Here is a 26993-nt window from a genome sequence, read left to right on the forward strand (position 1 = left end):
TCTCATCCATCGATGCCACCCACTTCTCCTCCAACCTTTCTCTGTCGTATGGCGGGGCAGTACATAAGCCCAAATTTCCCCAAATTATTTCAACCACCTTAGTAATTTTTCTTATGGGTGAAATTTCCTACATAAGGTTAGTAAGATAGATATGATCTGTCATGGGTTGGTGAAATTTGGGGGTGGAGCTGCCATGGCTTTGAGAGAATAGGGAGGGAGGTCGTTGGTGGAGGTATGGTAGTTGTGTTCTTAGTGAAAGAGAAAGTTGATGTTTGGAAACTAGTAAAAGAGAAAAATGGTGTGTTTGGTTAGAAAGATAGTGGGAGTTTATGGAGAGTTTTATTTGACCGGTGTTTTAAATTTAGTGGTCCATGTTAGATAATCAATAACTTAGGTACTCTCTAGCAACTTATGAAACCTCGTAATGGACGCTTAAATTATGATTTTATAATTTGTAATATTGTTTTGTATATGATTTTTGAATGAAATGTATTATATTTAAATTTTCAATGTTGTTGTTGTCTATAAATTTTTTGACATTTATTATTGGGACCCCCCAAGTTTAAAATCCTAGATCCGCCACTGGTGATCACATTTCATTTTGGATCCGGTTTGCTCCCACTTTGTTCCACCGTATTCAGCAGCTTTATCGGAAGGTGCGTAGAGCCTCAGCTCGGGTGTTCGCACCACCACCTTCCACTTGTGTGTCGATCTCGGCACTGTTGCCAGAGGTTCCACTAACTTCTTCCCCAGCTTTATACCATTGGTGGCAGCAGATTAGTTTTGTGTGGAGTTCGATGGAGGACGTCAACGTTTGGTTCTGTTTTTTGTTGTTGGGGCTTGGTTGGTCTTCACCTCTAGTGTTTGTTGGGTTGCTCGTTTGGTCGCCGGAGCTTGCTTTGACGGCGGCAAGAGATCTAAACGGCTAGGGTTTTCAGTTTTTTTATGTCTTTCTTTTTTCGGGCTCAACCCTTGCGTTGGGTTGTTGTTATGATGGCCCAGTTGTGGGCTTTTGTTATGCATGCAAGTTTCTGGTAATGAAAGTTTACCTTTTATCCAAAAAAAAAACAAAAAGAGCCCACTCGTGCTGGAAAGACGCAAAAGAGTTTTACAGTGTAGAGATAATTGCAGAAAGAGCTGTACAAGATGGTTCAGTCTCGGTTCTGAATCATCATTGATACCTAAGCAGAGGATCCAAGGACAACCTGTTCACAGTATTTGTCGCAGCCGCCTCACAACAATTACACGATCCCCCATCAAGAACAAAGACGAAATGAAACGAACATGGGATGGGATATTATACAAGATGCAGGAAAAATGCAGCAAATAGTCAATTGTTCATACACCACAAGACTAGAAAAATATACAACGACTTGGACTACCCAAAACAGAGGTGAATTACAATGATACGAGTTGAAAACCAGGCGGAGAACTAACAAACTAACAATAATGCGGTACCGTACAACATAAAGAGCAAAAGGTTGATCACATAGATCAATAACCCTGGCCCTAGTCCAAAAGAAGTTGCAAATCATTACCGTGTGATCAACCCTTTTCGCGCCAACTGACTACTTTCCACCCTAATTTTGATCATCTTCAGCTGCTTCCAGTGCCAGATCAAGAGACTCTTCACTCTGCTTGGAACTTTCCGCTTCTTCGAGGTAAGAGGGGCCTTGTTGATGCCTCGCAGCAAGAACATCGTCACCATCCAGAAGACACAGGCTCCCTACACAAATAGTTACCGTGACAGGATGCGAAATACTATAATTTTCCACCATAACTACACCAGGGGGAAAACCATGAATGTCAACTTCTTTGACAGTGTCTTCCTCTATGTCAATCCAAAAAAGCATATAATAGTCATCTACAAAAAGAACCATTCCACTATTCTTTGAGAACACCAAAGGTTTGTAATGAAAGGTCTTACGACAAAGGGAACCACTGTCCTCTTCATTAATAGAATAAATCAAGGTCCAAGATTCCGCAACTCCAAATTCCTTCATAATCCAACCATCATGTCTGGTTCGTCCATGACGAACACAAATATATAAACAGTCTCCCAAGACCTCCAAAAACAAATATGGCTTATCAACCGGGGCAGGAAACGCGCCACATTCCTCAGTGGCAAGATCAAGGGTTACAATTGTGTATATATCTGAACCATCATCCATCAGCCAACACAGAGCACCGTTCACATAAACGATATTATGTAAATCAAATACATAATAACTCCACCAAGGGATGTTGATGTTTTGGATCCTTTTCCATGAGTTGGATTTTAGGCTATAAATTTGAACCGAATAAGTCAAAAACAATGGTTCTTTATTTCGAAACTCCACAAATCCAACAAGTTTATAGTCATCGTTAATGGAATCGTACCCGAAAGCATAGCAGGGAGAACCGAGTTTGGTCATGATATTCAAATCCGCCTCAAAGGTTGTGGGGGGAATCATCTTGAACTTTTGAATTGAAGGGTTCCAAAAAGCAATATCTCCGTCCTCCCCTTTGCCTCCTTTGCGAATGCAAACCAGGCCGTGAACGGAGCGGCCAATGATCTCGGTGTACGCGGCAGGGCATTTTATCCACCTTGCAGATATGAAATCCGGCAACCGCGGATCGAAGGGGTCAACTTCAACCGCCGGTTCAGGGCATTTCAACGGCGGAGCAATCTCGACGCATTCACCGAACGCCTCCGAGTCGTCAAAAGACACTGAAAAGAAATCGGAAGGATACGACCCAACTAAAAGGGCGCGATCAGAGTTGGTTGCGGCAGACCGTTGGAGATGGGCTTTGATGAAGCGGCGGCTGCGGATGGTGGCGTTCCAAGATTTGGAAACACAGAGGGATCGGAGCAAATCCTTGGGAGGGAGACGCGTGAGGATCTCGAAGAGTAGCTCCGGAAGGAGGTTTGACAATGACATGTTTGATGTGGTCTTGATTGTTGAAAGATACTGAAGCTTACTGATTGAGGGTAATTCTAGGGTTTAAGGGTCAATCTGTGCAGTTGGGTGGTTTCGGAGGAGGGAAAGGTAACATTTTTCTTTTTTATTTTTCGTTGGAAGACTCGCATTTGTGAAGCTCGTTTACAAACGAAGAGAAATACCATTAAAGTGTACTTCTGATTTTTTTCTGTTATAAATGATGTACTGGCGGAAAACATTCATGCTCATATATTTTCGGATGCGAGTTTGATCTTTTAAGTCCTTGTTGAATTTAAAAATATTTTTTCTAATGCTCTTTCAATCATTAAAAAGTATTTTTCAAACAAGAAATGCTTTATTAAGAAGAACTTGTTAAATGAGTGAAAGTGTTTTTTAAAAAATATTTTTAAGTTCTAAAAATACTTAAAATGCTTCTGCTGCATGTATTATATGATTCTTACTAGAAGCACTTGAAGTGCCTTATAAAAATTAGCTTTCATTTTTACTAAACGAGCCATAATGAAATTCCGAACAAGCCACGAATCATGTTGGGATGAAGAAAACCAAGAAGGAAAAAGGTCAGTATCGCACAGTATTTCTGTAACGCACATCTTACATACAAATTGAACATGGACCGTTAGATTAAAGCTTCAATTACAATCGAGATTGATCCAACGGGGACCAAAAAAATGTGCTGGCATCGGGTTAGAAGTATGTTGGGCTTGGTAGGTAGAAGATAGACCCAAACCGAAAGGCCCAAAGTACCAGCTAGGCCTACATGGCAAAAGGAGCGAAAATCAACTTCACCACTCAGACTCCTTAACAAGGCAGTCAGCCCTCGCCGCCGCCGACGTCGTCGTCACTGGTTGCAACTCCGTTGACAGACATACTTGAGGTCATCTCTCTCTCTCTCCCCTGTATAATCTCTTCCTTTCTTCCTTTTATTCAGTTTGTAAATCTGCTGCTTTTTCTTTTTCTGAGTTCTCATTGTTTACTTTTTGTAGTTCATGAATTGCCGGGTAAGTTTTAAATCTAACTGTGAAAAATCTGATTTTTGGGTGCAATGAAGATAAAAAGTTTTGTTCTTGAGAAAGATTGAGCTTAATTACCACCGGGCTTAGTCTAATTCCGGCTTTAGAGATAATACAACATCTTAATTTTGTTGTATTTGTTGAGTTTTAGGAGTAATTGAATGGAGGTTTGTGATCAATTTAATAACTTTGGGGGAAACACATTAGGTTTGATCACTACATGATGTGCCTGTGGCGGTTCTTGTTGAACCGTGTAGTTCGTGGTGAAATGTAGAGATATTAGTGTTCAAGGCCACTGAGCTTGGATGACGTAATTTTTCTGATTTTTTTACGATGATTTATTGGTTACGAGTTAAAATGATTGTAATGTAAACAAGGAAAATGATTGGCACTAGCCCGTTTTTAATGTTTTGATGTTCATCATTGCAATTCTGATTTAGTAATGATTGAGATCCTTTAAGCAAGCTAAACCCTGAAATCTTCTGGATATAAATAGTAAGCTATGTTTAACAGAGGCACTAAATGTTCGCGGTGCTTTTTCCTAGACTTTCTGTATTCCCGAGTTGCTATGTTTATCTTCTTTCTGGAGTTTGTCTTCTTTCTGATGCAGCCATGTATTAGTAGTTTTCACATACATTGAAGTTATGTCTTAGGCACCACTTTGGGATGTGTAGGTTGGAGAAGAAAATGAATGCTTTCAAGGCTTATAAAGCCAGTGTCCCAATTGCATGGAGCCCTAATCTGTATATAACTTTGGTGAGGGGAATCCCCGGAACCAGGAGACTTCACAGGCGTACTTTAGAGGCATTACGTCTCGGAAAGTGCAATCGAACTGTCATGCGATGGAATACTCCTACAGTTAGGGGAATGCTCCAACAGGTTTGATAAGTTCACAGTGGATGCATTCATAAGGCATCTGTCCTCTCCGTGGTTGATAATGTTAGTATGTTATTTTTCACACAGGTTAAGAGATTGGTCGTGATTGAGACAGAAGAGATGTATAATGCCCGCAAACAAAACTTGGAAAGTCACCGAGCTCTACGTCCCCCATTGGTCGTAAATCACCAACCTGGTTCTGCAAGTGGACCTTCTTAATAGCCTATGTAATTGTTTAGAGGTCAGCTCTCAGCTTCTTAGATATGATTGAGGAGACTAGTAGTATTCCTGTAGTGTAACTTTTTGTCTCAAAATTTGCAGTGTTTCTGAACTAGTTCATTAACGTTGATAAAAGTAATCTTGCAACTAGACGGCTTCTATTTTGCATATGCAATATGTTGGATGGTTTGATTTGGCAAATTCCTGATTTCTTGACGTGTGTCATGGATATGTTGTTATGCTGTTAATTTTGTTTTTCGGATGAATAAAAATCTGTCATTACATTGCATTATAGAGCACACTGTATTTACATTTAGTCCGAGAGACTGCGGACAAAAAAAGGATTTAAATATCTAATAAATGATTGATAAGCATACAATATTACACAAGATCCTTTTGGAAGCATACTTACTAGGTTCTAAGGCCCTTCCTTTGCCTCAATTCTGATTATCTCTGGCATTTCTTCAACTGTTTTGATGTTCGAGCTCTTGAACTCCTTTTCGCCACTAGCATCATGGCTATTGTGCTGATGGCCTTTGTATTGGTGTTTCATTGCAAAGGCAAGAAAAACCAAGAAGTTTATAGCTCCTAGCACTGCGAGGACCCAGTAGAAGTTATCCACCCTTCCTTTGTTCAGGTTACTCCTCAGCCAGCTCTTCTTAGTCACTTTGTCCACTACTGTCACCAAAAGACTGCTAACGTAGAATCCCATTGAGATGGTGCTTAAGAACAGCCCCGTGCTCATGGACTTCATCCTGTCCGGTGCCTCTCTGATGAAAAACTCAAGCTGTCCGACATAGACAAAAGCTTCCCCTGCACCCACGAGGAAGTATTGTGGGATAAGCCAGAAAGCACTTAGCTTGGTATTTTGGTGAACTGTAATGTTTCTTCTTTCTTTCTCTACTATTGCGGCAGCTACCATAGCCGACGTTGATAAAATGAGTCCAACCCCAATCCTCTGAAGGCTTGTTATTCCTTGGGCGTTGTTGGTGAGTTTCCGAGCAAGGGGAACAAAGAATTTCTCGTTTAAGGAAGTAAAGATGAGGATGGTGATGAAGAGAAATGCTGAGAAAGAACCCGCAGGGATTTCAAAGGAGCCTACTTTTCGGTTCATGAAGGTGGCTTGTTCGATGGTGAACGTAGTCATTTGAGAGTAGACCGTCCAAAAGAGGATACATGTCGACCAGATCGGCATGAGCTTGAAAACCAGTTTCACCTCTTCAACTTGGGTCACTGTGGATACTATCCATGAGTTGCTTCTGTTTCCTTCATGAGCTGCATATTCATCTAGGATTGCAGCTTTGTCTAGACATCTAACCATTCACATGCGTAGTAGATAAACAAAACCTAGTCAGTGCCAGTGAAGAAATTTGATGTAATTCGGATAGTTTAGGATTCTGACGCTCATTTTCTCATTTTGCGCACGCATGTTTAATTATGTACTTTTTTCTATTTCTTCAATTCAAAGGCCAAAACTAAGTAGGGTGTGCAGGAGAGAAAAATGATTTGCAGAAATTACTTCCCGATGATAAACATGGAGTACTGGTTTTATATGTAAACTTACTTGAGCCTCTCTGTGTGGGGGATCTTAGCTTCTTGGCATCCATTTAAAAGGCTTGGATGGGAAGGATGAGGATGAGCCCTCTTCTTCCAAGCCAAAAATATCACTCTCCATATGACAGTTAAAGGGCTTCCTCGAGGCTTGCTGAACCGGTAAAACGTCGTCCCCGCGAGAAATACGACGACCGCAATGATCATTGCCCCGGCTGATATTCCGTACCCCAACCCTCTGCTAACATTGACTTGCACATACACCAGCACAATAACGGCAAACAGAGACCCAATGCTGATGCCAAAGTAGAACCTGTTGAAGAAGAAGATCATGGCCTTCTCTTCCTTGGGGTCTGCGGCATCGAATTGATCGGACCCGAAACCTGAGACGTTGGATTTTATCCCACCACCACCCAGCGCTGTAGTGTACAAAGCAGCATAGAGCAGGGCTAATTGGCTGCCGTTGGCCTCAATGCATTGATGGTGTTGCTGTCTGTAGTCATCACATTGAGGTGGTCTCATGCTATGAATGGACGTAGCCAATGTCAAGAAAATTATCCCCTGCAAGAACAAGAAGGATTCAGTTTTTATAACTCTTGAAAATCACTCGAATCCAAGCATTCGAAGGCTTGAGTGCATCGAAGGGGGTTCGAGCACTGCTGGAGGGGTCTTGGGAGAGCTCAAGAACTGCTTGAGCGATTTCGATTGATTCCCATTGATAAATCTTAAAAATCGTTGTGAGCTTCAAGATGAATATTCCTTGACAGAATGACTTTTAAGGAGTGTCGGACGAAAAGTAGGCTATAAGTCTTTAATATGTTAATAAAAAGGTTAATATTACAAATTTTACATGGCTCAAAACTTACCACAGCAGTTATGGTTGCAGAAAGTGCAACTGTGAGGTACCTGCCAAGCTTAGCATCTGCTAGGAACCCACCAAGGAGGCCAAGGAGGTTCAAAGTGCCCATGAAATTGGTCACTATGTTTGCAGATTTTGCAGAAGATAAGTGCAAATCTCCAACCAGGTACGTAACCAAATTCATAGATATGCCCATCACACATATCCTCTCAGCCAGTTCAATTCCTGCAACATAGTCATCATGAAGCACAAAAAGTACCTTAAGATAATGCATAACAAAGGTAGATGTGATCTGTCCATAACTCAAACGTGAATATCAGAACGAGAGAATCTGATTCGAGAAAGCACCCAAAATAAGCCCTGCAGCAAGCCATCCGCCAGTCTTCGACTTGTCCACCGGATTCCCTCGGAAATCCACCACATCTCCATCTTTCTCACCTTTCCTTGAGATCAAAACCTGTTGGAAGTTAACGAAATGTAAAAAGAAAGAGAAAAAACAAATTGAAATTTCAAGTTTTTAGTATGATATTGGAGTTGTATGAGTAAGTAGCTACCATCTTTTAGAGAGAGAGAGAGAGAGAGAGAGAGAGAGAGGAGAGAGAGAGAGAGAGTTTTTTCTTGCTTAGGATAGCAGTAGATTCCATGAATGATTGGGGGTTATAAATAGAAGTGGGAGAGATGGTGAATACTAGCTTTGTCACGGCCTCCACAGTTCTGGTGGTCAAGAGCAGCTAAGGAAGGTGACCACTTTCGAATACGTAAACATGTTTTTGTGGTTTTGCTGCATTCTACTAAAACAATGGAAAGTGACATTCACGTTTTTTTGATAGAGTTGGGAAAGGAAAAAATGACACCGCTGTCTAACACTTGGATGCCATTGATAGATCTTATGGAGAATCAAATCAAATGGTCCACCAGATCCACAAGCATATGTCGACGAAGAATTTAAAGCTGGAGCGTAAGTATGAGTTCGTGTTTTCTATCATATACTCGTTCTTCTACTACTAGGTTGTATGGTGAAAATGAGATGGAGCTTTTGTATGACAACGTGAGTTCTAATTCCGTCGGTGACTAATCTAACATCTAATCTAACAAAATCTATCATTTAACAAAACCATTATTACCTGCTTGATTTGAATCCTTTGCAACTGTCTGTTATAATCCTCAAGAATTACGACATTCGATCTGTCATAATGTCGAATTGAATCAAACAAAAGCACCTCAATAATAAGTTTAACTTTTCAATAATCTTATAATTATCACAAAAAGAAACCCAAAAAATAATGAAATACTTTTGTTTGACCGAGCACAATCGTGTACTGGTGGAATACCCTTTTGAGTCTTGATCAGGGCAATGTTGCTCTCAGTGCAGCGTCATACTGTTCAAGTTGTCACGGAAGAGACCTATAGGTGTCCATTCTCTGGGTCCTTTTTCTGTAGTGTATATAAGTTCTTCGAGGGAGGGGAGGGACTATGCAAGTTTATACATAATGGTACAATCCATCGTGTATCCACGCATGAGTCGATCTGCACTGTTATAAACTTATCTTACACAAGTTTTTACGACTGATTATATCAGAACTTTTAAGTTCAAAGATTATATTAGTGTGCGCAACATAAAGTCAGACCACGTTATAAGAAAATTGAGCATAATTTGATCAGAGTCCATGTTGATTATTCACTATCTTTTTAAGATTCCTAATGCGGTCCTATGGTTTTTTATGGTGATTGGAATAATTGTCTCTAGCAACTTCGCTAAATGCGCGCAATTTATGTGTGCACATATTTATAAAGAAGAAAATCATGTTGCAGATGCTTTAGCTTATTTTGGGGCAGATAGTTATTCTTATTATTGGTGGTCCACGATTTTAGATTTTGTAGCCTCTGCACATGTTCGTGATATTTCGTTTTGTCTTTATTACTGTTTTCGTTGATCGTTTGTGTTTTTGCGGGTCTTGACCTAGTCCCCCGTATGTAACTTTTTTGTTTACTTTCATTTATTATCAATGAAATTGGTGAAGAAGGGACTGGCAGGGGATTTCTGGGAGTAATGGTCCACACCCCTTCATGAGAGAGTAGGTGCCTTACACGCGACCATTGCTAAATGACTAATCTCACCTAATCTTTCTCTATTTGGTAAAAAAAAAAAAAGCAATAATATTAATATTGGGTAAAGTACAAAAAACTACCTCAACTATTGATGTCACGACACTTTTATACCTCATCTTTTAAAATTGACAATATCATACCGCATCTTACGAATTTGTGACAATGTCATACCTACGTCAGTTTTTCTGTTAATTTCTCTGTTAAATGCTGACGTGGCCCAACACGTGTCCCACTCACTAATCCAGCTGGATTAAAAAACAATTAAATATATTTTTAATAATTAAATATTAAAAAAATTAAGAATAAAAAAAACAAAAAAAAAATTCTTAAGGGTGCGGCATCCCCTTTCCTTCTCCCGCACCAATTTCAATTTTTTTTGTTCTTCTCTCTCCTCCTTCTTCTTCTCTTGGGCCGAAACTGGATTTGTCACTTTTTTTTTTTTGGTTTTCAATTTTTTTTGTTCTTCTCTCTCCCCCTTCCTCTTCTGGGCCGAAACTGGATTTGTCACTTTTTTTTTTGGTTTTCAATTTTTTTTGTTCTTCTCTCTCCTCCTTCTTCTTCATCTTCTTCTTCTTCTTCTCCTGGGCCGAAACTGGATTTGTCACTTTTTTTTTTTTCGTTTTCAATTTTTTTTGTTCTTCTCTCTCCTCCTTCTTTTTCATCTTCTTCTTCTTCTCCTAGGCCGAAACTGGATTTGTCACTTCTTTTTTTTTTTCGTTCTTCTTCTCTCTTCTTCTTCTTCTTCTTCTTCTTCTTCTTGGGCCGAAACTGGGTATGAAATTTTTTTTTCTTTTTGTTTTTTGTTTGTTTTTGTTTCTGGGTTGCAGGTAGAGGGAAAAGGGGACGAAGATGAAGATGGGGAGGAGACAGAGAGGGTTCTTCTTCTTGGGTCGAAATTGGGTTCGAATTTTTTTTTTTTGTTTCTGGGTTGCAGGTAGAGGGAAAAGGGGAAGAAGATGAAGATGGGGGAGGAGAGATGAGTGCGCGTTTGGTTTGGGGGGGGGGGACGAACTGGGTTGGCAGAGTGAGGGAGTGGCGAGAAAGGGGGAGAGAGAGAGAGAGGAAAGAGAGGGTGGTGGAGGACGGGTGGGAAGGGGTTGGGTGGGAAGGGGTTGTGGGTTGCAGAGAAGAGAAAGTGGTGAGAAAGGGGGAAGAGAGAGGAGAGAGTGAAGAGATTTAATATATATATATATTTTATATTTTTTATATTTTATTATTAAAAAAAATATATATATATATATATATATATATATTTTTTTAATCCAATTGGATTAGTGAGTGGGACACGTGTCGGGCCACGTCAGCATTTAACAGAGAAATTAACAGAAAAACTGACGGAGGTATGACAATAGTTGAGGTAGTTTTTTGTATTTTACCCATTAATATTCGTATGTATTTATAATCAACTTGAAAATTGGGTTAGCTTTCATTAGGGTACATTAGGTAAACCTTTGGTGGTATAGGCTAGCCAGAAAGGCAGTCATCTATGAACCCAAGCGTCTTCGCTAAGGGAAACACATGTACTAAAACTGAGAAGTTGCCAATAACTTAAGGTCACACGGAGTATCAAAGGAAGTCAAAGAAACAGATGGAATAATTATTTCGGGTTTAGGAATCGAAAAGAAACCACATATACTTTATATGACCTGTGCCAAATTGATTTAGTTCTACTCGGTTTACGATTGGGACATTGTAATACCTAACTCTCTTTTTCTTTGGCAAATTTTGGAGCAAAAGTAGCCAGATTGTGTAGATGCAAAAGGCTTTTAGCCAAAACTTTCATCCTTGTACAATTTTAACCACTCGAAAGGGATTTGAGCACTGCTTGATGGGGCCTCAAGTGGTTATATTTATAAATCATGAAGAAACAAAATGAACGATTGAAACTCTTTCTGTAAAGGGATTTTAGCAACAATGCAGATTATGTTGCCTCTCTAATCTGCTTTTTGTTTGTACTGACTTTACTTTCCTCACTTTTGATCAATAGGGTTGGTTTATGTCAATTCTTTCTCACTTGGGTTGGGGTTAGAACTGCAGGCCTTATCTAGAAGGCTTATTTTTAGTTACGGTATCTGGAACTCGATTTTGATCCAACTTTGCTCCTGAAACTCAAAAGTTGTCAATTTACTCTGTTTGTACCATATTTAGACCTCGTATAAATACTCGGGGGACTCAAATGTAATTATGTAATAAATGAAGGAGCAAATATGTAATAAGTGATGAGCCCTTATTCTATAAAAGGACTCCTCACTCTCCTCATTAGAGGGGGTCAAGGTTTAGGCCATGGGAAGAGAGAAAACATCTCAGAGAGGGCAAACACAGAAAATAGGCTAGAGAGCACACTGCCTTTAGCCTTCTTGTATATTCACCATTCAGAGTGAAACAATATCAACATCAGTGTGGATGTAACCCAAACATTGGGGTGAACCACGATACATCTTGTGTTCTTTACTTTCTTTCAAATTCACAGTCGGATTTATGTTGTTCCAAGACCCCTCCAGTTTTGTGCATCAACATACTCCCTAGAACTTGATTTGACCAACTTTGACCTTGAAACTCAAAAGTCGCTAGTTTACTCTCTGAAACTTGATTTTAATCTCACTTTGCCCCCGGAAACTCAAAATTCGCTACTTTACTTCCTGGAACTGGATTTTTAGGAAGCAAATTTTTGCTTCCTAAAATTCAAAACTTAGACAATTCACTCCTTGAAACAAGCCAAAGTGGAGTGAATGTTGAGTTTCAGAGAGTAAAGTAATGATTTTTGAGTTTTAAGAGATGTTTGTACCATACTTGACCAATTCCGAAACTACCGAGCACCGGTCAACGTTATACCGTCAAGGACCCAGAAGAGTTTCTCTCCAACCGGGAGGCCAATCACAGAGCGACATGTGTCGACATCAAAAGCCAATCACAACACAACACATGTCAATGTCAGAACAAGTCTAGAAACTCTCTCCTATAAATAGAGATCATTCTCTCACAATATTTCCTAATGTCATTTGTACTAAATCATTCACTAGTACTCACTAAATGAGAGTTTGAACCTATGTACTTGTGTAAACCCTTCGCAATTAATGAGAACTCCTCTACTTCGTGAACGTAGCCAATCTGGGTGAACCACGTACATCTTGTGTTTGCTTCCCTGTCCCTATCCATTTACTTACTTATCCACACTAGTGACTGGAGCAGTATAGTGAAGGTCACAAACTTAACACTTTATGTTGTACCAAAATCCTCGTTGATTTTGTGCATCAACAAGAGATAAAGTGGAATGAAAATTGAGTTCCAACGAGCATAGCTAAAAATAAGCCCATCTAGAAAACCATACTTACTCCAATTTTGTTTCCTCGAAATTTCCTAAAATTTTGAAGTCTACTTTCCTCTTTCATTTTGTTTACTGTCAACATTTCAGCATTTATAGCAGGAGCTGCAGAATATGTTATCCAAGGATCTGTTGCTTTTGTAAACTCATTAGCTTAATTAATTACTCTTCATCCCAAATTTTCGTTTTATGTATATACAGATTCACTAGTTTACCCAGTCTTGCTAACTTTTCACAGTCTCGAATGCATTCATTCGGAGCAGTAACTTTATCCTAATTATTTGCTGAGGAGCTATATTTTCCCTATGCTTTTAAGTAGTATGTGAATATTTCCGTCAAATTGATGTTATGATTGTTATCCTTGTTCATTCAAGTGGTGACAACTGTTGGATTTTTGGATCGTCAGGCCTGTCTCACTCTAACGACATCGATACTATCTCCAATTTTATCACCTGTCCAATCCGTCAAGTGTGAGATTTTACCACAAAAAGGCCTCAGTATTAGTTAAAGTAGGGTTAATCATATTTAAACCCATTTGGTTTTCTTCACCCCACCAATGTGGGACTTTTTAACACTTCCCCTCATGTGTAATCCCATTTAGTGGTTTACACGTGGAGATCCACATCGGTAATTGAAACTCAGAGGTCGACTCACATTGGGCCCACTTGTTTTCAATGAAACTCAGCGGTCGTCTCTATATTAAGAGTTCATACCTGTTTACTTATGGGTGCACATAAGCTCATTGGCTTGCATGGGCCCGAAACGGTGGGCTCTGATACCATGTTGGACTTTTGGATCGCCGGGCCCACCTCACTTTAACGACAACGATATTGTCCCCAACTTTACCACCTACCCAATCCGTCAGGTGTGAGGTTTTACCACAAAAGACCTCAATATTAATTAGAGTAGGATAATCATATTTAAACCCATTTGGTTTTCTTCACCCCACTGATGTGGGACTTTTTAACAACAACTATTAGAAAGTACCAAGGAATTTGACTACCAAAGGTAAATTGAAATGTTTTAAAAGATTAGAGACGATCAAATGTAAATTGTGAGTGTCAAAGGACATGTACTCGCCATTTATTGACATACAAGTAACTTGGTCAATCCGAGTTAATAGTTGAGAAAATTATGGAGCCTTATTTGGTTATGTTTAGAAGTCCTTATTTAGTGCAATTAATCATGAAAACCTTAATTAGTTAACAAAGAATTTGTTACCATTTAGGACTATTATGATCCCCTAATTGATATGGAATATCCCATGTAATTAGTTGATAGGTGGATTACATGGATAATTATCAGTATATTAGGAGGTCCCTGCACTCACAGTAATTATCCTTGTTTCATGCTAAACCCTATTCACTAGCAAAGGAACTTACGACTGCTTGAGTGGAGAAGACCCTTCCTGGAACCCTAGCATCATGTCTTCCTCTCCTACAGATAAGTTTATTTCCTTTTCATGTCGATTTTTTATGGCATTTGTGATTCTAATGTCTTGTTGTTGTTCTTATGATTTCAGAAATATCTTACATGTGGTATCAGAGCCACACAACAAGCTTAGGGTTCGGGTTAATTAAAGGGTGAGATATGGCATTAAAACAGTACGGGGTCATCTCCCTTGCATGTGAGGTTTTTAGTTCTCTCTCACAAAACTCCTCAACAACAGTTTTTTTTTTATATATTCGGTGTTTTTCAGTAAGAATTCTCTCCGAAAAGGTATGAAATCTCGCAATTTAGTCTACCTAATTTGGTTGAGTTAAAATTAAACTTTTGATTCCAACTAAATTGTGAATTAGATAAAGGTGTCGTTGATTCTGGGCAATCAACCTTTATTTTCGTATTTAATTTCTTCATCTCAAAATTGATTAAGTTGAGAATTTACACTTCCAATTATTGCGTTGCAAAATCTAGCCTTTAAAATTTTCAAAGTTTTTGGTTAGTTTGCTTATATTTTGGGTTGTTCTCTGTTAGGGTTTTGTCAAATTATTGAATTAACCCTTGCAGATGTGAGGTTTCAGGATGAATATTGTATTGGATTTCATGCTTTAAAATTTGGATTTACTATTGTTAATTAACATGTTCTAAAAGGCATTCCCAATTTGTTTGTTTTTTGATGAACCGATAGGTGAAACTATTTGGCAACTTACGTATATATAAACAAATTATTGTATTATGAAGGACTGCTTGCCGTCATAATTTTGATGTGTGATTAATTACATTATTATGAATTGCTTTCAGTTGGTTCGAATTGGGATTTTCAATTGTGGTGTGAATTACTTTTGCCTAAACTTTTCTCAAAATTAATCATGCTAAATTATAATCTTTTCAAACTATAATTATTATGGGGGTATGATTATAATCTTGTCACCAACAGCCAAAGTTGTGTCTCCATTAAAGTCTCCTTAAAAGGAATTAATTATATATTTAATTCCAAATTTGGATTTTATGCATCATTATAGTGTTTTCATTTTCTGAGCAAATATAGTGTTTTCATTTGGGATTAATTCAATTTTGCATTTTTCGACACTTATCCTTATAGTGCGTATGCAAATGAACAAGTAAGTTTTGATTCTTGGTTATTTCTCTATGAAATGATAGTCGCTTCTATTATTGCAATGAATCTTACTTTTAGTGTTCTATATAACTGAATAATCATGTTTCATTTTTTGAGAACTTTATTGTTTAGTGTCAATAACGACATATTTTTGTGTCTGATTTAATCTATTGTTGTAAAAATTATTTTGAAAATCAGAATTCTAATTTATATGGTGAATACTTTTGTCCCAAATGGAATTTCAGGAAATCATTTACCAACTATAAATTAATTAGGGGTGGGCACGGTTTGGTTCGGTGCGGTTTTGAAGCCAAAACCAAAATGAAACCAAACCGTTTGGTTCGGTTCGGTGTGGTTTCAAACGGTTTCGATTTGGTTTTTAAGAAAAAATGTACAATTTGCAATTTAACATATTAATAAGCATTTCCCAATAGCAATAGGAAAAAGACATTTGTTATGTAAACAATTAGCATGTTGCATGCAGTTGTGATGTTAAAACATATTTGTGCAACAAAAGGGTGTCCCTTACAATGTTTATCATAAAACAAGTTGAATAAATTTGAATTCATTAAACGTGAGCAAAACTTTGATACTAGAATATGTGATATCATGCTTCAAATAAGTGAACTTCATTAGATCATTGTTCAACTCTTGATAACAAGATTAGTCCACCCTTGTACATATATGTGTGTGTGATGGTATAAAATAACAAAGGTCCTTCAAGTTAATGAACGAAAGAAAGTGATGAATGATGATATTCTAGTGTGGTTGAGTCTCATACTAAGTGTATGGATTCTAACAAACAACCAATTAAAACATGAAATATAATATGGACATTTAATTAAATGTTTATTAATATTTGCGCTGCGGTTCGGTTTCGGTACAGTTTTCAAAAGCCAAAACTGAAACCAAACCGTTTTCTATGTTGCGGTTTGGTTTCAAAACTGAAACCGTTTCAAAACCGCAAAACCAAACCGTTCGGTGCGGTTCGATTTGGTTCGTGTTTCGGTTTCGGTTTTCGGTTCTAAGTGCCCACCCCTAAAATTAATATTATAGCAACATAAAGTATTTCTAACATATTTTCATCTGGCTAAAGATATTGAAGCTATATGTATTTTGTGTATTTTATGTTTTGGTTAGCTATGCATGTATTTTCTTTGCATGATTAGTTTATGCCCAAAGGTGTAACAATCATGCAATTTGTGTTTGGTTCAATCCTCCACAACTCGACTACTTCCATGATGAATCTTGCATAATTGAGAAGGAGTAGGTAAATTTACCAATCTTTTGCCTTAATTTTCTTTGAGTTCTAAATTGGATTAAAATTATTGTTGAAAATTTGATGTTATTGAGATATCTAAGTGTTTATTTTAATCAACTTTGTTTTAGAATTAAAGCATAAATTTTGAGTTTGGATTCTCTTATTAGGTTTCATTTTAATTTATGACCTAATCTTTAACACATATGTGAGTCTTCTCTCATACACTAAAATAGAATAAAATTTGTAGTCATTACATAAGTTTTTATTGAACTTTTAATTCTAACCTACTTTTAAAAAAAAAAAAAATTATGTATTTGATCTTTATTGATTCAACTAGCCTATTTCATACTTGTTTATATTTTATATATGCAACTAATCTTGCAGGAAATTCAAGAAGGGTTAATATGTATATTCTGCTAAAAAATGGTTTGCTTATTAATTCGTGTTTGTTGCTCAAGAAATTAAACTTGTGATTTATATGTTATTGATGAATAATTAATCTGCTCAAAAGTGTTTTCTTATTCAGTCCAACTATAAATCAATGAATGGTTAAACATGGAATTGACAAGATTGTATATGCTTCTTCTGCTCAAAAGTGTTGAAACTATATACGTTTGCCCTCGTATTTTATGTTTTAGCTGTGAAAACCTAATATAATCAGATTATGTCCAAAGATGATTCTGGAATTTATATGTTTTTGTTGCAATAAGAAAACGTTCCGTTAAAGTTTTCTATTTCTGTCAAATGTTAGACGAATAAAATTGACCAAATGATTTTGTATAGTTTTTCAGTCATAAGAGTCACTTCCCTACAAGATATAACCGACAGAAAATTTATTATAAGAATAAATAAAAGAATTCTTGTCGGATAAAACCGACAGAAAATATATTAATAAAAAAAAATCTGCAATCTTTCTGTTCTTGAGGCAGCATTCTCTAACATAGCAGAATACGAAGCACCGACAAGAAAATGCATATGCAGATCGAAATACTCAAGTAACAGCTTGGAAGCCATATCACCAGCTTCACTACCATTATGACCATAAAAAACAGCAACAATTCCAACTCTAACCTCCTCAATTCCACCACCGTTACCTGCGTGAAAGAAAATCATACTAAGCCCCAATTTATTGTCAAATCAGCGAGAGAGAAAGAGAGAGGTTCTAGAGTGCACTAGGAAAGGGAATGATGAAGTCGAGGGCGCAGAGAATGCGATCCTCCAGCGGCCTTGTACAATCTTTGAGCACAGCTGTTTCACAGCTGGACATGCTTCGAGAGCAGGAAGCGTACCAGTCGGAGTGCCTCCATTGAAGGCATTCTTGGGACTCGAAAACCGCCGGGGCACCGCCATGTTCGTATAGCGTCAAGCACGTCGACGATTCGCCTCCGTACAAGCGCATCACGAAGGCTGCGATTACGGTTAGGCGAATCAAGCTGCAATCTGAAAGCTCAAAGTCTCATGCATATGGTGTTGTTGCGGAAGCTCAAAATAGTATATCCCCTTTTGTGGAATCAAAGCTTGAGACTAATGCCAAAGAAAATGAGCTTGTGTTGACAAAGAAAATGAGGAGATGAGAAAATGGGGAAGGGAGAAGCATCGGCGCACAGAAGAGATGGAGGGGTTATATTGTGGAAAATTTTCATTACTGTCGGTTAAAACCGACATAAATATTTTTTTTTTAAATAAAAACCGATAGAAACTTTTCATTAATGTCGGTTATAACTGACAGAAAAAAAATGGCTGCAAAAATCCCCCCAAAATTCCCTGTGAAAATTTTAAATTTTCCCCCAAAATTTTAAATTCCCCCCCCCCCAAAAAAAATTTTGTTACGATTTTAAAAAATAAAATAATAATTGTTTGGTTTAATAAATAAATAAATAATATGTATTTAAATAGAATATGTTTTTAAAAATTAAATAAATAATTGTTTGGTTTAATAGATCATTTTACATTTTTTGTTTAATAGATAATAATCCATGTAAAATATGCGATAAAGAAAGAAAAAAGAATTGTATAATGAAAATGTCATCGCATAAACTAAATATTGTCTAATAAACACTTGAAAAATATAAATAAAAATTTAGCACAAATTACTTTTCCCACTTCAAAATTTAGGCAAATTTATACATTTTACGAAACTAGTTTCCATGATCTAACAGTCAAACTTGTTTGTAGATACTACAAGATTGCATACGTAAAAAATCGTAAAAAACAAACATTCAAAGATTACGTAACGGGACGAAAGTTTTCGATAGTTATAAACGAAAATTCACAATTTAATGGTTATTTTAGCTTCGATTTTAATGATTTTTTACAACTGAGGATTAAGAAAAATGTCCACTGAGGATTAAGAAAAATTAATAAAAATTGTACTGAGGATTTTTTAATGGATATCAAAAGTCTTTTTCCACTGAGGATTAAGAAAAATTAATAAAAATTGTACTTAATAGAAATAGCTTGATTGAAAAATGAAAATAAATTCGTAGTTAAGTAAAGCATTGGCTCAAAGAAAGTCTTGTTCTTATAAAGACTTGGTTTGAAGTGAAGCTTAAGAAGAAAACATGTACACAGAGAACAGAAAGCAAACAAAAAAAGATAATTTTTTTATCTACGAACAAATTAAGCACATGTTGGGAAAAAAAAAAAAGAAGTAAGCACATAGATTTTCGATATAACCGACAGTATTCTTTTGATATCCGCCAGTAAATATCCGTCAGGAATTTCTGTCGGATATAACCGACAGGATTTTTCTAATATCCGCCACTAATTAAATGATGTGTCGGATACAATTTATCCGACAAGATTTTTCTAAAACCGCCACCATCATCCGCCACCTAAAGCTAATATTGTAGTAGTGGATGTACAAAAGTGTGAGACAAATCCCAGAAAATACATGAGACCTTATCCAACAAATCTCTCCATCAAACTACTATCATTTTCATCTATCAAAAGAAAACTATCTACACTATAAATTCGTCCAGCCTATTTAACATATCAAAACACCATCATCCATATATTATATTATAATACTTCCTTTATGAGAGTTGTTCGTCTGTCTCTCTACCATGATATATCAAAATTTCAGAAACATCCAACGGTGTGATCGTCCAATATGTCTGAAATACCAACTTCTGTCTCTAATCCCGCAGAAAACTGGACAATCATGTTCTAAGCACCAAAACCCCATTTTTCGTAACTCGAATCGAAACACTTCCTTCACAAAAGTTGTTCCTTATCATCTCCTCTATAACATATCCAAAAACCCGACAATCAAATCTATGTGCTGACTTATATCCCAGTTCAAACAGCTGATAGTTTCAGCTATATTAAAGAAGAAGTAGAAGTGGTGGGCTAACATAAAAATAAAAGATGATGTTTGGAAAGGGAAAAGCTAGAGACATAATTTCATGCATTGTGGCCTTTGAGACATATATTTCACTCTAACAATTATTTTCTCTAACATGGATGTCTATTCTTTTCTAATAAAAACAGGTTGCCCAACCAAGATGGACGAGACGACGAACAAATATATATGGAGTGGTCCATGAGCAACATTTTATATGATGAATTATAGATTATTATTTTGTTAATATTATGATTATATTACCCTTGTTACTAATCAATTTGATTTATGTTGAAGTTGCAAGTTTGTTAGATAAAGTGTGAGTATTGATATCTATGTGAACATGACATATACATATGCTTTGCAAAGCAAGAAAAAGAGTTGTGTTGTGTCAAGTGCTCACTTGTGTAAAGTGTTTAAGTTGTGAGGATATTCAAGGGCTAAATTTTGCCTCGAATATAAAATAATGAACCGTGTATATGTCAGGCGTAGGGTGCAGGGCTTGAGTATACATATGGGCGTCGGTGGAAGTGCATGTTTAATAAAGTGGAAACTGAGAGTTTAATTATAAAAATTGGGTTAAGGGATGAACGGGAGTTAACTCATATTCTAACATACTCGGAGCCAAGTGGTATAAGCATGGTATGGGACGTGCAGGCTTGGGTACCTTAGGTATGTGTTGACGGGATTAGAAGGGAGTGAGCACATTCATGCATCTCATTGTATACATTTTATGTATTTTCAAGAGCTACTCATTTCAATTATTATTTTAGTTGGTACTGTTGTTATAAATTAATTTTGTATACTAATATTTGTTACAATTTAATTATTATTTTGTTAGTAGTTTTTGTTGTGAATTAATTTGTGCACTATAGTTATTCTGCTGTGTATTCAATAAATTTTTATGTAAGATTTTGTTGATGAATGGTGTAATTGTTATAATTTTATTTTATTTTCCACCATATCTTGGTTGTAAAATTTATTTTTATAGCTAAGATATAGCTCACACTCTAACTCGTGGATAGTCTTTATTTGCGGGTCGGGGTGTGACAGTTTAGGAGTCCTTATTTAGTGCAATTAATCATGAAAACCTTAATTAGTTGACAAAGAATTCGTTACCATTTAGGACTATTATGATACCCTGATTGATATGGAATATAATATCCCATGCAATCAGTTGATAGGCCGAATTACATGGATAATTATCAGTATATTAGGAGGTCCTTGCACTCACAATAATTATCCTTGTTTTGTGCTTAACCCTATTCACTTACGAATGCTTAAGTGGAGAAGACCCTTCCTAGAACCCTAGCATCATGTCTTCCTCTTCTATAGATAAGTTTATTTCCTTTTCATGTCGATTTTATTATTGCATTCGTGACCTAATGTCTTGTTGTTGTTCTTATGATTTCAGAAATATCTTACATCAAAACCAAACAGAAGTCGAGGAGCGCAATCAGAAGAAGATCACGAGTTTGGTGGGCGTGACTAAACTTTTTCCTTTATACTTATATAAACACTTAGATATTACAACAATGAAGGCACAAAATGGGCTAGCTAGAACACCTTTCGTTCAGCCACCATGGCAAAGCCAAAAAAAAGGGATTACAAGTTATAACCCCAGCACTCTTTCCCACCACAATATCATATACCTAATAAGAAGCAACCAAATCCAAAGTTTGCCCCTGATCCACATTCTTTTGGACCTCCAATTCTGAAAACTTTGCAAAAACCCCCACTAATGGTGCTGTATTGTAAGTGCAGGCCTCAGTCTGCATGTAATTATCCCTCCTGTCCACAAAATTATCTTTGCAATCAGGCCCTCCAACCAAAGCCCCGACCAAAACATTAGGGTTTGGCTCCTCCCTGCCGTACCAATTATCATACCCTTGTGTGCACCCAATGAACCCTTTGTTCTCCCGATATGATTCCACGGACGCTCCTCTGTGGTGCACCCTCCGAGGGTATTTTGGTCCATATCCCACCAAGTAGCTCATGTTCAAAGGGTTGGAGCCCAAAATATAATCTATCTGCGATTTAGCAAAGCTGAGGACTTCTTCATGGCCTGCCGTTCCGCCATGGCAGCTGAGCTTTTGGTTCGAGGTTTCGAGGAAGTCTGAGTAGACTGTTAGGAGGAACGAAGCTGTTGAAACGTACTGCATGTTGTTCCATTGCCTTACGTACAGTAGGCCTGCCGGTGTGCGTTCCACGTTTTTGGTTGCAGTATTTTTGTTTAGGCATGAGCACATGTAGTAGTCTGCTTTTGATTTATACAACTCTAGTATGTGAGAGTGTTTCATGTGTTCTTCTTCTAAAAGCAACTGCAGAAGAAAAAAAAGAGAGCATATGAGACAATGTACTCTACTATAAAGCGCTCAAGGGGTTGTAAATGTGATGAACTCGAACACAGAATCATGGATACATGGGCGAAGCTTGTAACCGCATAATCTGTATTTATTTTTAAGCACTTTAGAATTAAGGAAAATCTTATTAAAAAACAAAACTGCAAATGAAAAAGTGAATACTTTTAAACACAACTACTTTTTTTTTTCTTGTAAACAAACTCCGTTGTACTCTTTTATATATGGAGCATTTTAACTTTCTTAAATTTTGAAATTTAAGGATGGCAAATGCGACAATATCAAAATTCGAGTCAAATGGACATAGAATTGTAGATGTAGAAATAAATGTTATTAAACACTTGACACATTTCTATTACCATGTAAGTACGAAAATCTAACTTGAACATAACACCGCAATTGCATATGTGAATGTTTTTAACCACTTAATCACTTTCTATTATTCAAATTAATACTCTTGCATGTGAGGACAATTTTACAGTTGTGAATACCTTCCATTAACTAAATTTACTCATAATATTATGTTTCACTAGTTGTATACAACTATACTTATCTCTTCTCTTATATGATTATCTCCACATACATCGATAGATTAATTTTCTCGGGCATCATATGAGGACACCTATGGCACCTAGTCTCCCTTTCAAGACATGTGGGTGGGTCTCTAGATAAACAAAGTTTAGGGAGGTTGTGCTTCTTCAAACAAAGGAAGAGACATAAATGAACGAGCTACATCCACTCAGTTTTAGAAGTGGGCCATCCCCATGCAAACATCAGGCTCCACTTTAAGATTCAATACAAAACTGATTAGATCAGCGATCTTTACTCCACTCCACGATGACATCTACCGATCTAACTGCACAATATCACCTCCCCGAATTGTGATTTGCTCCCAATTTTTGTGTTCGAAGCTGATAGACTTGTGTGGACCGTTTATTTTAAACCTTGCTATTCTTATTAGTTAATTTCATCGGCCACCTCACACATATTTAGAATTTAAATCTCTCTCACTTTTTAACTATCCAAATCTTCAAATTCTTCCACTCAAAACACAAAAATCTGTAGAAGATCTCGACTTAATCTTCCCATCTTTTACTAGAGCGCACAAACACTACTCATGCATCGCGGGGATGACCTTTGTACGTTCTATCAACCACTCAGGCCATGACAAGTGGCAGAACTTTCCTTAGTACTGCCATGCAAAGCATCATTTTGCACATGGTTTTGTTTGCTGAAGAGGAATTTCCCTTTTATTTTTGGTGCTTAATTAAAAACCCTAGTTATGTGCCTTAATTTGGGCTCACTCCATCTAATGACGAACTTAATAAAGTAACAGCATGATGTAAAAGTTTGTTTTATCATTTCAATTTGAATGCTAGAAAAGCTAATTCCCAAAAAGATTTGAAGAGAGTAGAATTTGTGGCACCTATGGAACTAGACCACAATCAAAAAGAAAAGTTCAAAGAAAAAAACCAGCAATAAAGTAAAACTGAGGTAATTACGATCAAGAAAAACGTGTGAGACTCGCCTCTGGTAGCGAACTCCACACCAACACTCATGAAAAACCAGATTAACATGTCAAATGTATTTAGACGTTTTTTTTATTTTCTAAATAAGAAACGTGATCATCAAATATGATAGATTGTTCTGTTTTTTAGATATAAAGTGAGAAGTTGAGAAGTTACCTTTGACGCAAGGAGTTGAAGGCCAGCGTACTTAACGTCCCAACTGAACTCTGTAATTGCCCAACCAATGCCACCAAGGCTATGAGCCTTGTTAATTACATACTTCAAATACTCCTCATTGTCGGTGGCTTTGTATAGCCACAAAGCTGCCCACAACAACTCGTCCTTAAACCCACTCACCGACGCATAGTAGCTCTTCACCACTCCCAAGCTCCCATCGTACTTCTCCCTATACTTGTCCCCAAACTCAAACAACTACACATATATCGAATAAAAAATAAACCTACTTTAGTAAATCGCATACAGTTACATGTTTAACTTTTTCGTGTAGCAATGTGTTAATAATTTAAAATATTATCATAATGACATTTGATTATGTGTAAGTTTTGTCAACATTAAGTTAAATTTGTACCTGCTGGGCATGGTGTAGGAGGAGGTGAGAGTAATGTGGGTTACTTTTCTTGAACACTAAGGCCGCGGCCGCCATTGCAGCGGCGGTCTCTCCGGCAAGATCCGACCCGGGATTTTTCTCATCTATCTTGTAAGCTTGCCTTGATGTGGTCATGTCCTCCGGCCGTTGCCAGCAGTAATGATCGGTGTCCCCATCACCCACCTAGGAATAATGAACTGAATATTAAATGTGCTCAAACAGTTTGGTGCTAATTAAATAATTGATTTAATAACAATGTGTGAAACTGCTAATTACAGTAATTAAACGTATGAAAATTATATGTACCTCTGCCCATAACACATTGGGACTAGTGTGAGCTTTGATGAAATAGTCAGTCCCCCATTTGATCGCCTCCATTGCATGTTCCAATTCTCCGGCGGCCGCAATTTGCTGCCGGTATTCTATAACACTCCACGACAGCATCGTCACTGTAAATGCCATCGGCAGTCCGAACTTGACGTGGTCGCCGGCATCGTAATATCCTCCTACCAAGTCCACCTACACAAAAAATATATCCGATAAATTCATACTTTAAATTTTTATTAGTACAAACTTACTAAAATATACCATTTTTAGGACATTAACGTACCCCTTGCTCTAGGCCATCGGTGAGGCCGGAATGGTCACGCCAGGTGACTCTCTGGTTGTACGGCAGGCGGCCGGAGCGTTGCGATTCGAAGTAGAGGAGACTCTTTGTGAGGGCATCACTGTAATTGAAAGCACTGGCGGTGGTGAAAATGTTGAAGGTGAGTAGAAGAAGAAGAAGATGATGATGCTGCCGTTGTGTCTTCTTCTCCTCCATTGTTAAGTCTTTAAATTTCTTCCCTCCTCTGAAGTTTTTTTTTTCTTTCTCCAAAGGAGTGAAGGGAAGGATGGGAAAAGTGAGCTAGCTCACTTTGTCAGTTTGAAATCTAACTTTGTGTCTACTAAATTGTGTGTTTAGGCTTTGATAGGTGTCTTTGTGCATGTGACTTTCACATGAGAGCGACTTTATAGTCCCACACAACACTAGCGTGATTTTTGCAACGGCTTGACTCTCTTTTTTGTACCATATATAGAGAATAAGGAGAAACTTTCGGTACGACTTTCTGATTAGGGCAGTTCTCGTGCTAGGGTTAATCACCGTAAACTCAAATGAGACTAAAATATAAGAGATTTAAGTTTTTGTGAAGAGATGTTATACGAATGACGTGTTCAAACACTTGTACTTAAGATTTCTTATAGAGAAACAATAATATTTCTACGACACTGTCTACCAACATAAGATAAAAGATAATGTTCTTACGAATCTATCAGGCAACACAAAATTGTCTGAAAAACCTAAAAGATACAATACTTATATTTTTAGACCATGAATCCGCACTACTAATCATCTTTACTTTGCGCTAAAATATGATGTCCGAATTCACTGTCTATCGATGTAATTATTTTTCTACGGCAACAAGAAAAAACAAATGATCATATGGCATATAGATTATGGGAAGGGTTTGTGTGGTTTTTGAAGATGGGTAATACACCAATAATATAATTGGTTTAAGTATCCCGACACATGATTAAAGTCTCATAAAAGTATGTTAGATAGTGGCTCAGATGCCCATGATTTTTCTAAAGATTCTTGGGTCAGAGGATTAGATTGTGTAAGATCCATACATTCATGTGTATGGTGTAAAATACTGCTGTGCAGGGCCAGGGTTTGTAGCTTAGAAGTTTCTCTTCAAGTATATAATTGTGGGTCTTGGACGTATTGGTCTCTTGGAGATGGGAGTGCCAAGTTGTCACCATAAATGGTCTTACGACTTTGCGGAGGATTTTCCTAATTACAAGAAGCATACTTAACAATAAGAAAATAAAGGGCATGCCATTGATTTTGTTCTTGATTACAACAATCAATCAAGAATGATGGTGGTGGCCTTGTACAGTAATCCCATATCATATCATAATCATGTTGTTTACTAAAATGCTTAACAATTGATGACAAAAATTAAGAAAAGTGAGCATGTTCCTAAAAAGAAGAGGAATTCCGGAAATCTGGTAGTGCAGTTGCTAATGCCTAATTTGCCTTTAGTGGTATGTGGGTGCAACTCCCCCGTTTTGACTGCCCAAATTTGTTGTCGGTCGACCTACCTCCACGTGGAGGACAGTTAAGATCCTCCATTTGCGGTGACTGGACTAGCGAAAAAGCAAAACCGGCTGAGCCGGTCAAACGGAAGCACCGACTGGCAGTGGACCTGCGCATGCTCCCTCGCCGACAGCGCGGGAAATTTACGTAAACAGTGATTAAAATCAAATTTTGATTTCAACCTCAGCAAGAGAAAAACGAAGGTTCCGACGAAAAGCATTGAAATGTGCAGCGTGATCACGACTGACTGATGACTCCAATTGACTCTCCTTCCCTCCCGCCGGAACTAGCAACATCTAAATTAAAAGTGGTTTTTTATGTTCTTTTTC

General features: G+C 37.4%; 4 protein-coding genes across 4 annotated transcripts; 1 reads left to right on the forward strand and 3 right to left on the reverse strand.

Annotated features, from left to right (window-relative positions):
- Positions 1–1274: 1274 nt before the first annotated feature.
- LOC103404943 (F-box protein CPR1-like) lies at positions 1275–3165 on the reverse strand. The gene has a single exon (XM_008343904.4). The coding sequence runs from the start codon at positions 2919–2921 to the stop codon at positions 1581–1583; it is 1341 nt and encodes a 446-aa protein (XP_008342126.1). The 5' UTR covers positions 2922–3165; the 3' UTR covers positions 1275–1580.
- Positions 3166–3682: 517 nt separating this feature from the next.
- Positions 3683–5248, forward strand: LOC103417174 (uncharacterized). Its single transcript, XM_008355365.4, has 3 exons — positions 3683–3816; positions 4627–4831; positions 4916–5248. Exons 2-3 carry the CDS (start codon positions 4640–4642, stop codon positions 5045–5047), a joined length of 324 nt encoding a protein of 107 aa, XP_008353587.1. The 5' UTR covers positions 3683–3816; positions 4627–4639; the 3' UTR covers positions 5048–5248.
- Positions 5249–5309: 61 nt separating this feature from the next.
- Positions 5310–8415, reverse strand: LOC103417173 (protein NRT1/ PTR FAMILY 6.4). The gene is made up of 5 exons (XM_008355364.4): positions 8012–8415; positions 7806–7914; positions 7465–7682; positions 6612–7159; positions 5310–6360 (listed from the first exon to the last, which is right to left on the reverse strand). Exons 1-5 carry the CDS (start codon positions 8012–8014, stop codon positions 5466–5468), a joined length of 1773 nt encoding a protein of 590 aa, XP_008353586.1. The 5' UTR covers positions 8015–8415; the 3' UTR covers positions 5310–5465.
- A 13108-nt stretch (positions 8416–21523) lies between these two features.
- On the reverse strand, positions 21524–25572 carry LOC103404947 (endoglucanase 11-like). The gene is made up of 5 exons (XM_008343907.4): positions 25135–25572; positions 24831–25043; positions 24507–24707; positions 24095–24349; positions 21524–22370 (listed from the first exon to the last, which is right to left on the reverse strand). The coding sequence occupies exons 1-5, from the start codon at positions 25345–25347 to the stop codon at positions 21702–21704; spliced, it is 1551 nt and encodes a 516-aa protein (XP_008342129.3). The 5' UTR covers positions 25348–25572; the 3' UTR covers positions 21524–21701.
- Between the last annotated feature and the right edge of the window lie 1421 nt (positions 25573–26993).

This window comes from Malus domestica, chromosome 17, assembly GCF_042453785.1.
Source record: "Malus domestica chromosome 17, GDT2T_hap1".
Lineage (NCBI taxonomy): Eukaryota > Viridiplantae > Streptophyta > Magnoliopsida > Rosales > Rosaceae > Malus > Malus domestica.

Coding starts and splice junctions, on each gene's coding strand:
- LOC103404943 (XM_008343904.4), bottom strand. CDS start 2,921: ATGTCATTGTCAAACCTCCTTCCGGAGCTACTCTTCGAGATCCTCACG.
- LOC103417174 (XM_008355365.4), top strand. CDS start 4,640: ATGAATGCTTTCAAGGCTTATAAAGCCAGTGTCCCAATTGCATGGAGC. Junction 4,832..4,915: donor TTAGGGGAATGCTCCAACAG/GTTTGATAAGTT, acceptor TTTTTCACACAG/GTTAAGAGATTGGTCGTGAT.
- LOC103417173 (XM_008355364.4), bottom strand. Junction 7,683..7,805: donor TGCTGCAGGGCTTATTTTGG/GTGCTTTCTCGA, acceptor ACTATGTTGCAG/GAATTGAACTGGCTGAGAGG. Junction 6,361..6,611: donor CCCCACACAGAGAGGCTCAA/GTAAGTTTACAT, acceptor GTGAATGGTTAG/ATGTCTAGACAAAGCTGCAA.
- LOC103404947 (XM_008343907.4), bottom strand. CDS start 25,347: ATGGAGGAGAAGAAGACACAACGGCAGCATCATCATCTTCTTCTTCTT. Junction 25,044..25,134: donor CCGATGGCCTAGAGCAAGGG/GTACGTTAATGT, acceptor TTTTTTGTGTAG/GTGGACTTGGTAGGAGGATA. Junction 24,708..24,830: donor CCAATGTGTTATGGGCAGAG/GTACATATAATT, acceptor CATTATTCCTAG/GTGGGTGATGGGGACACCGA.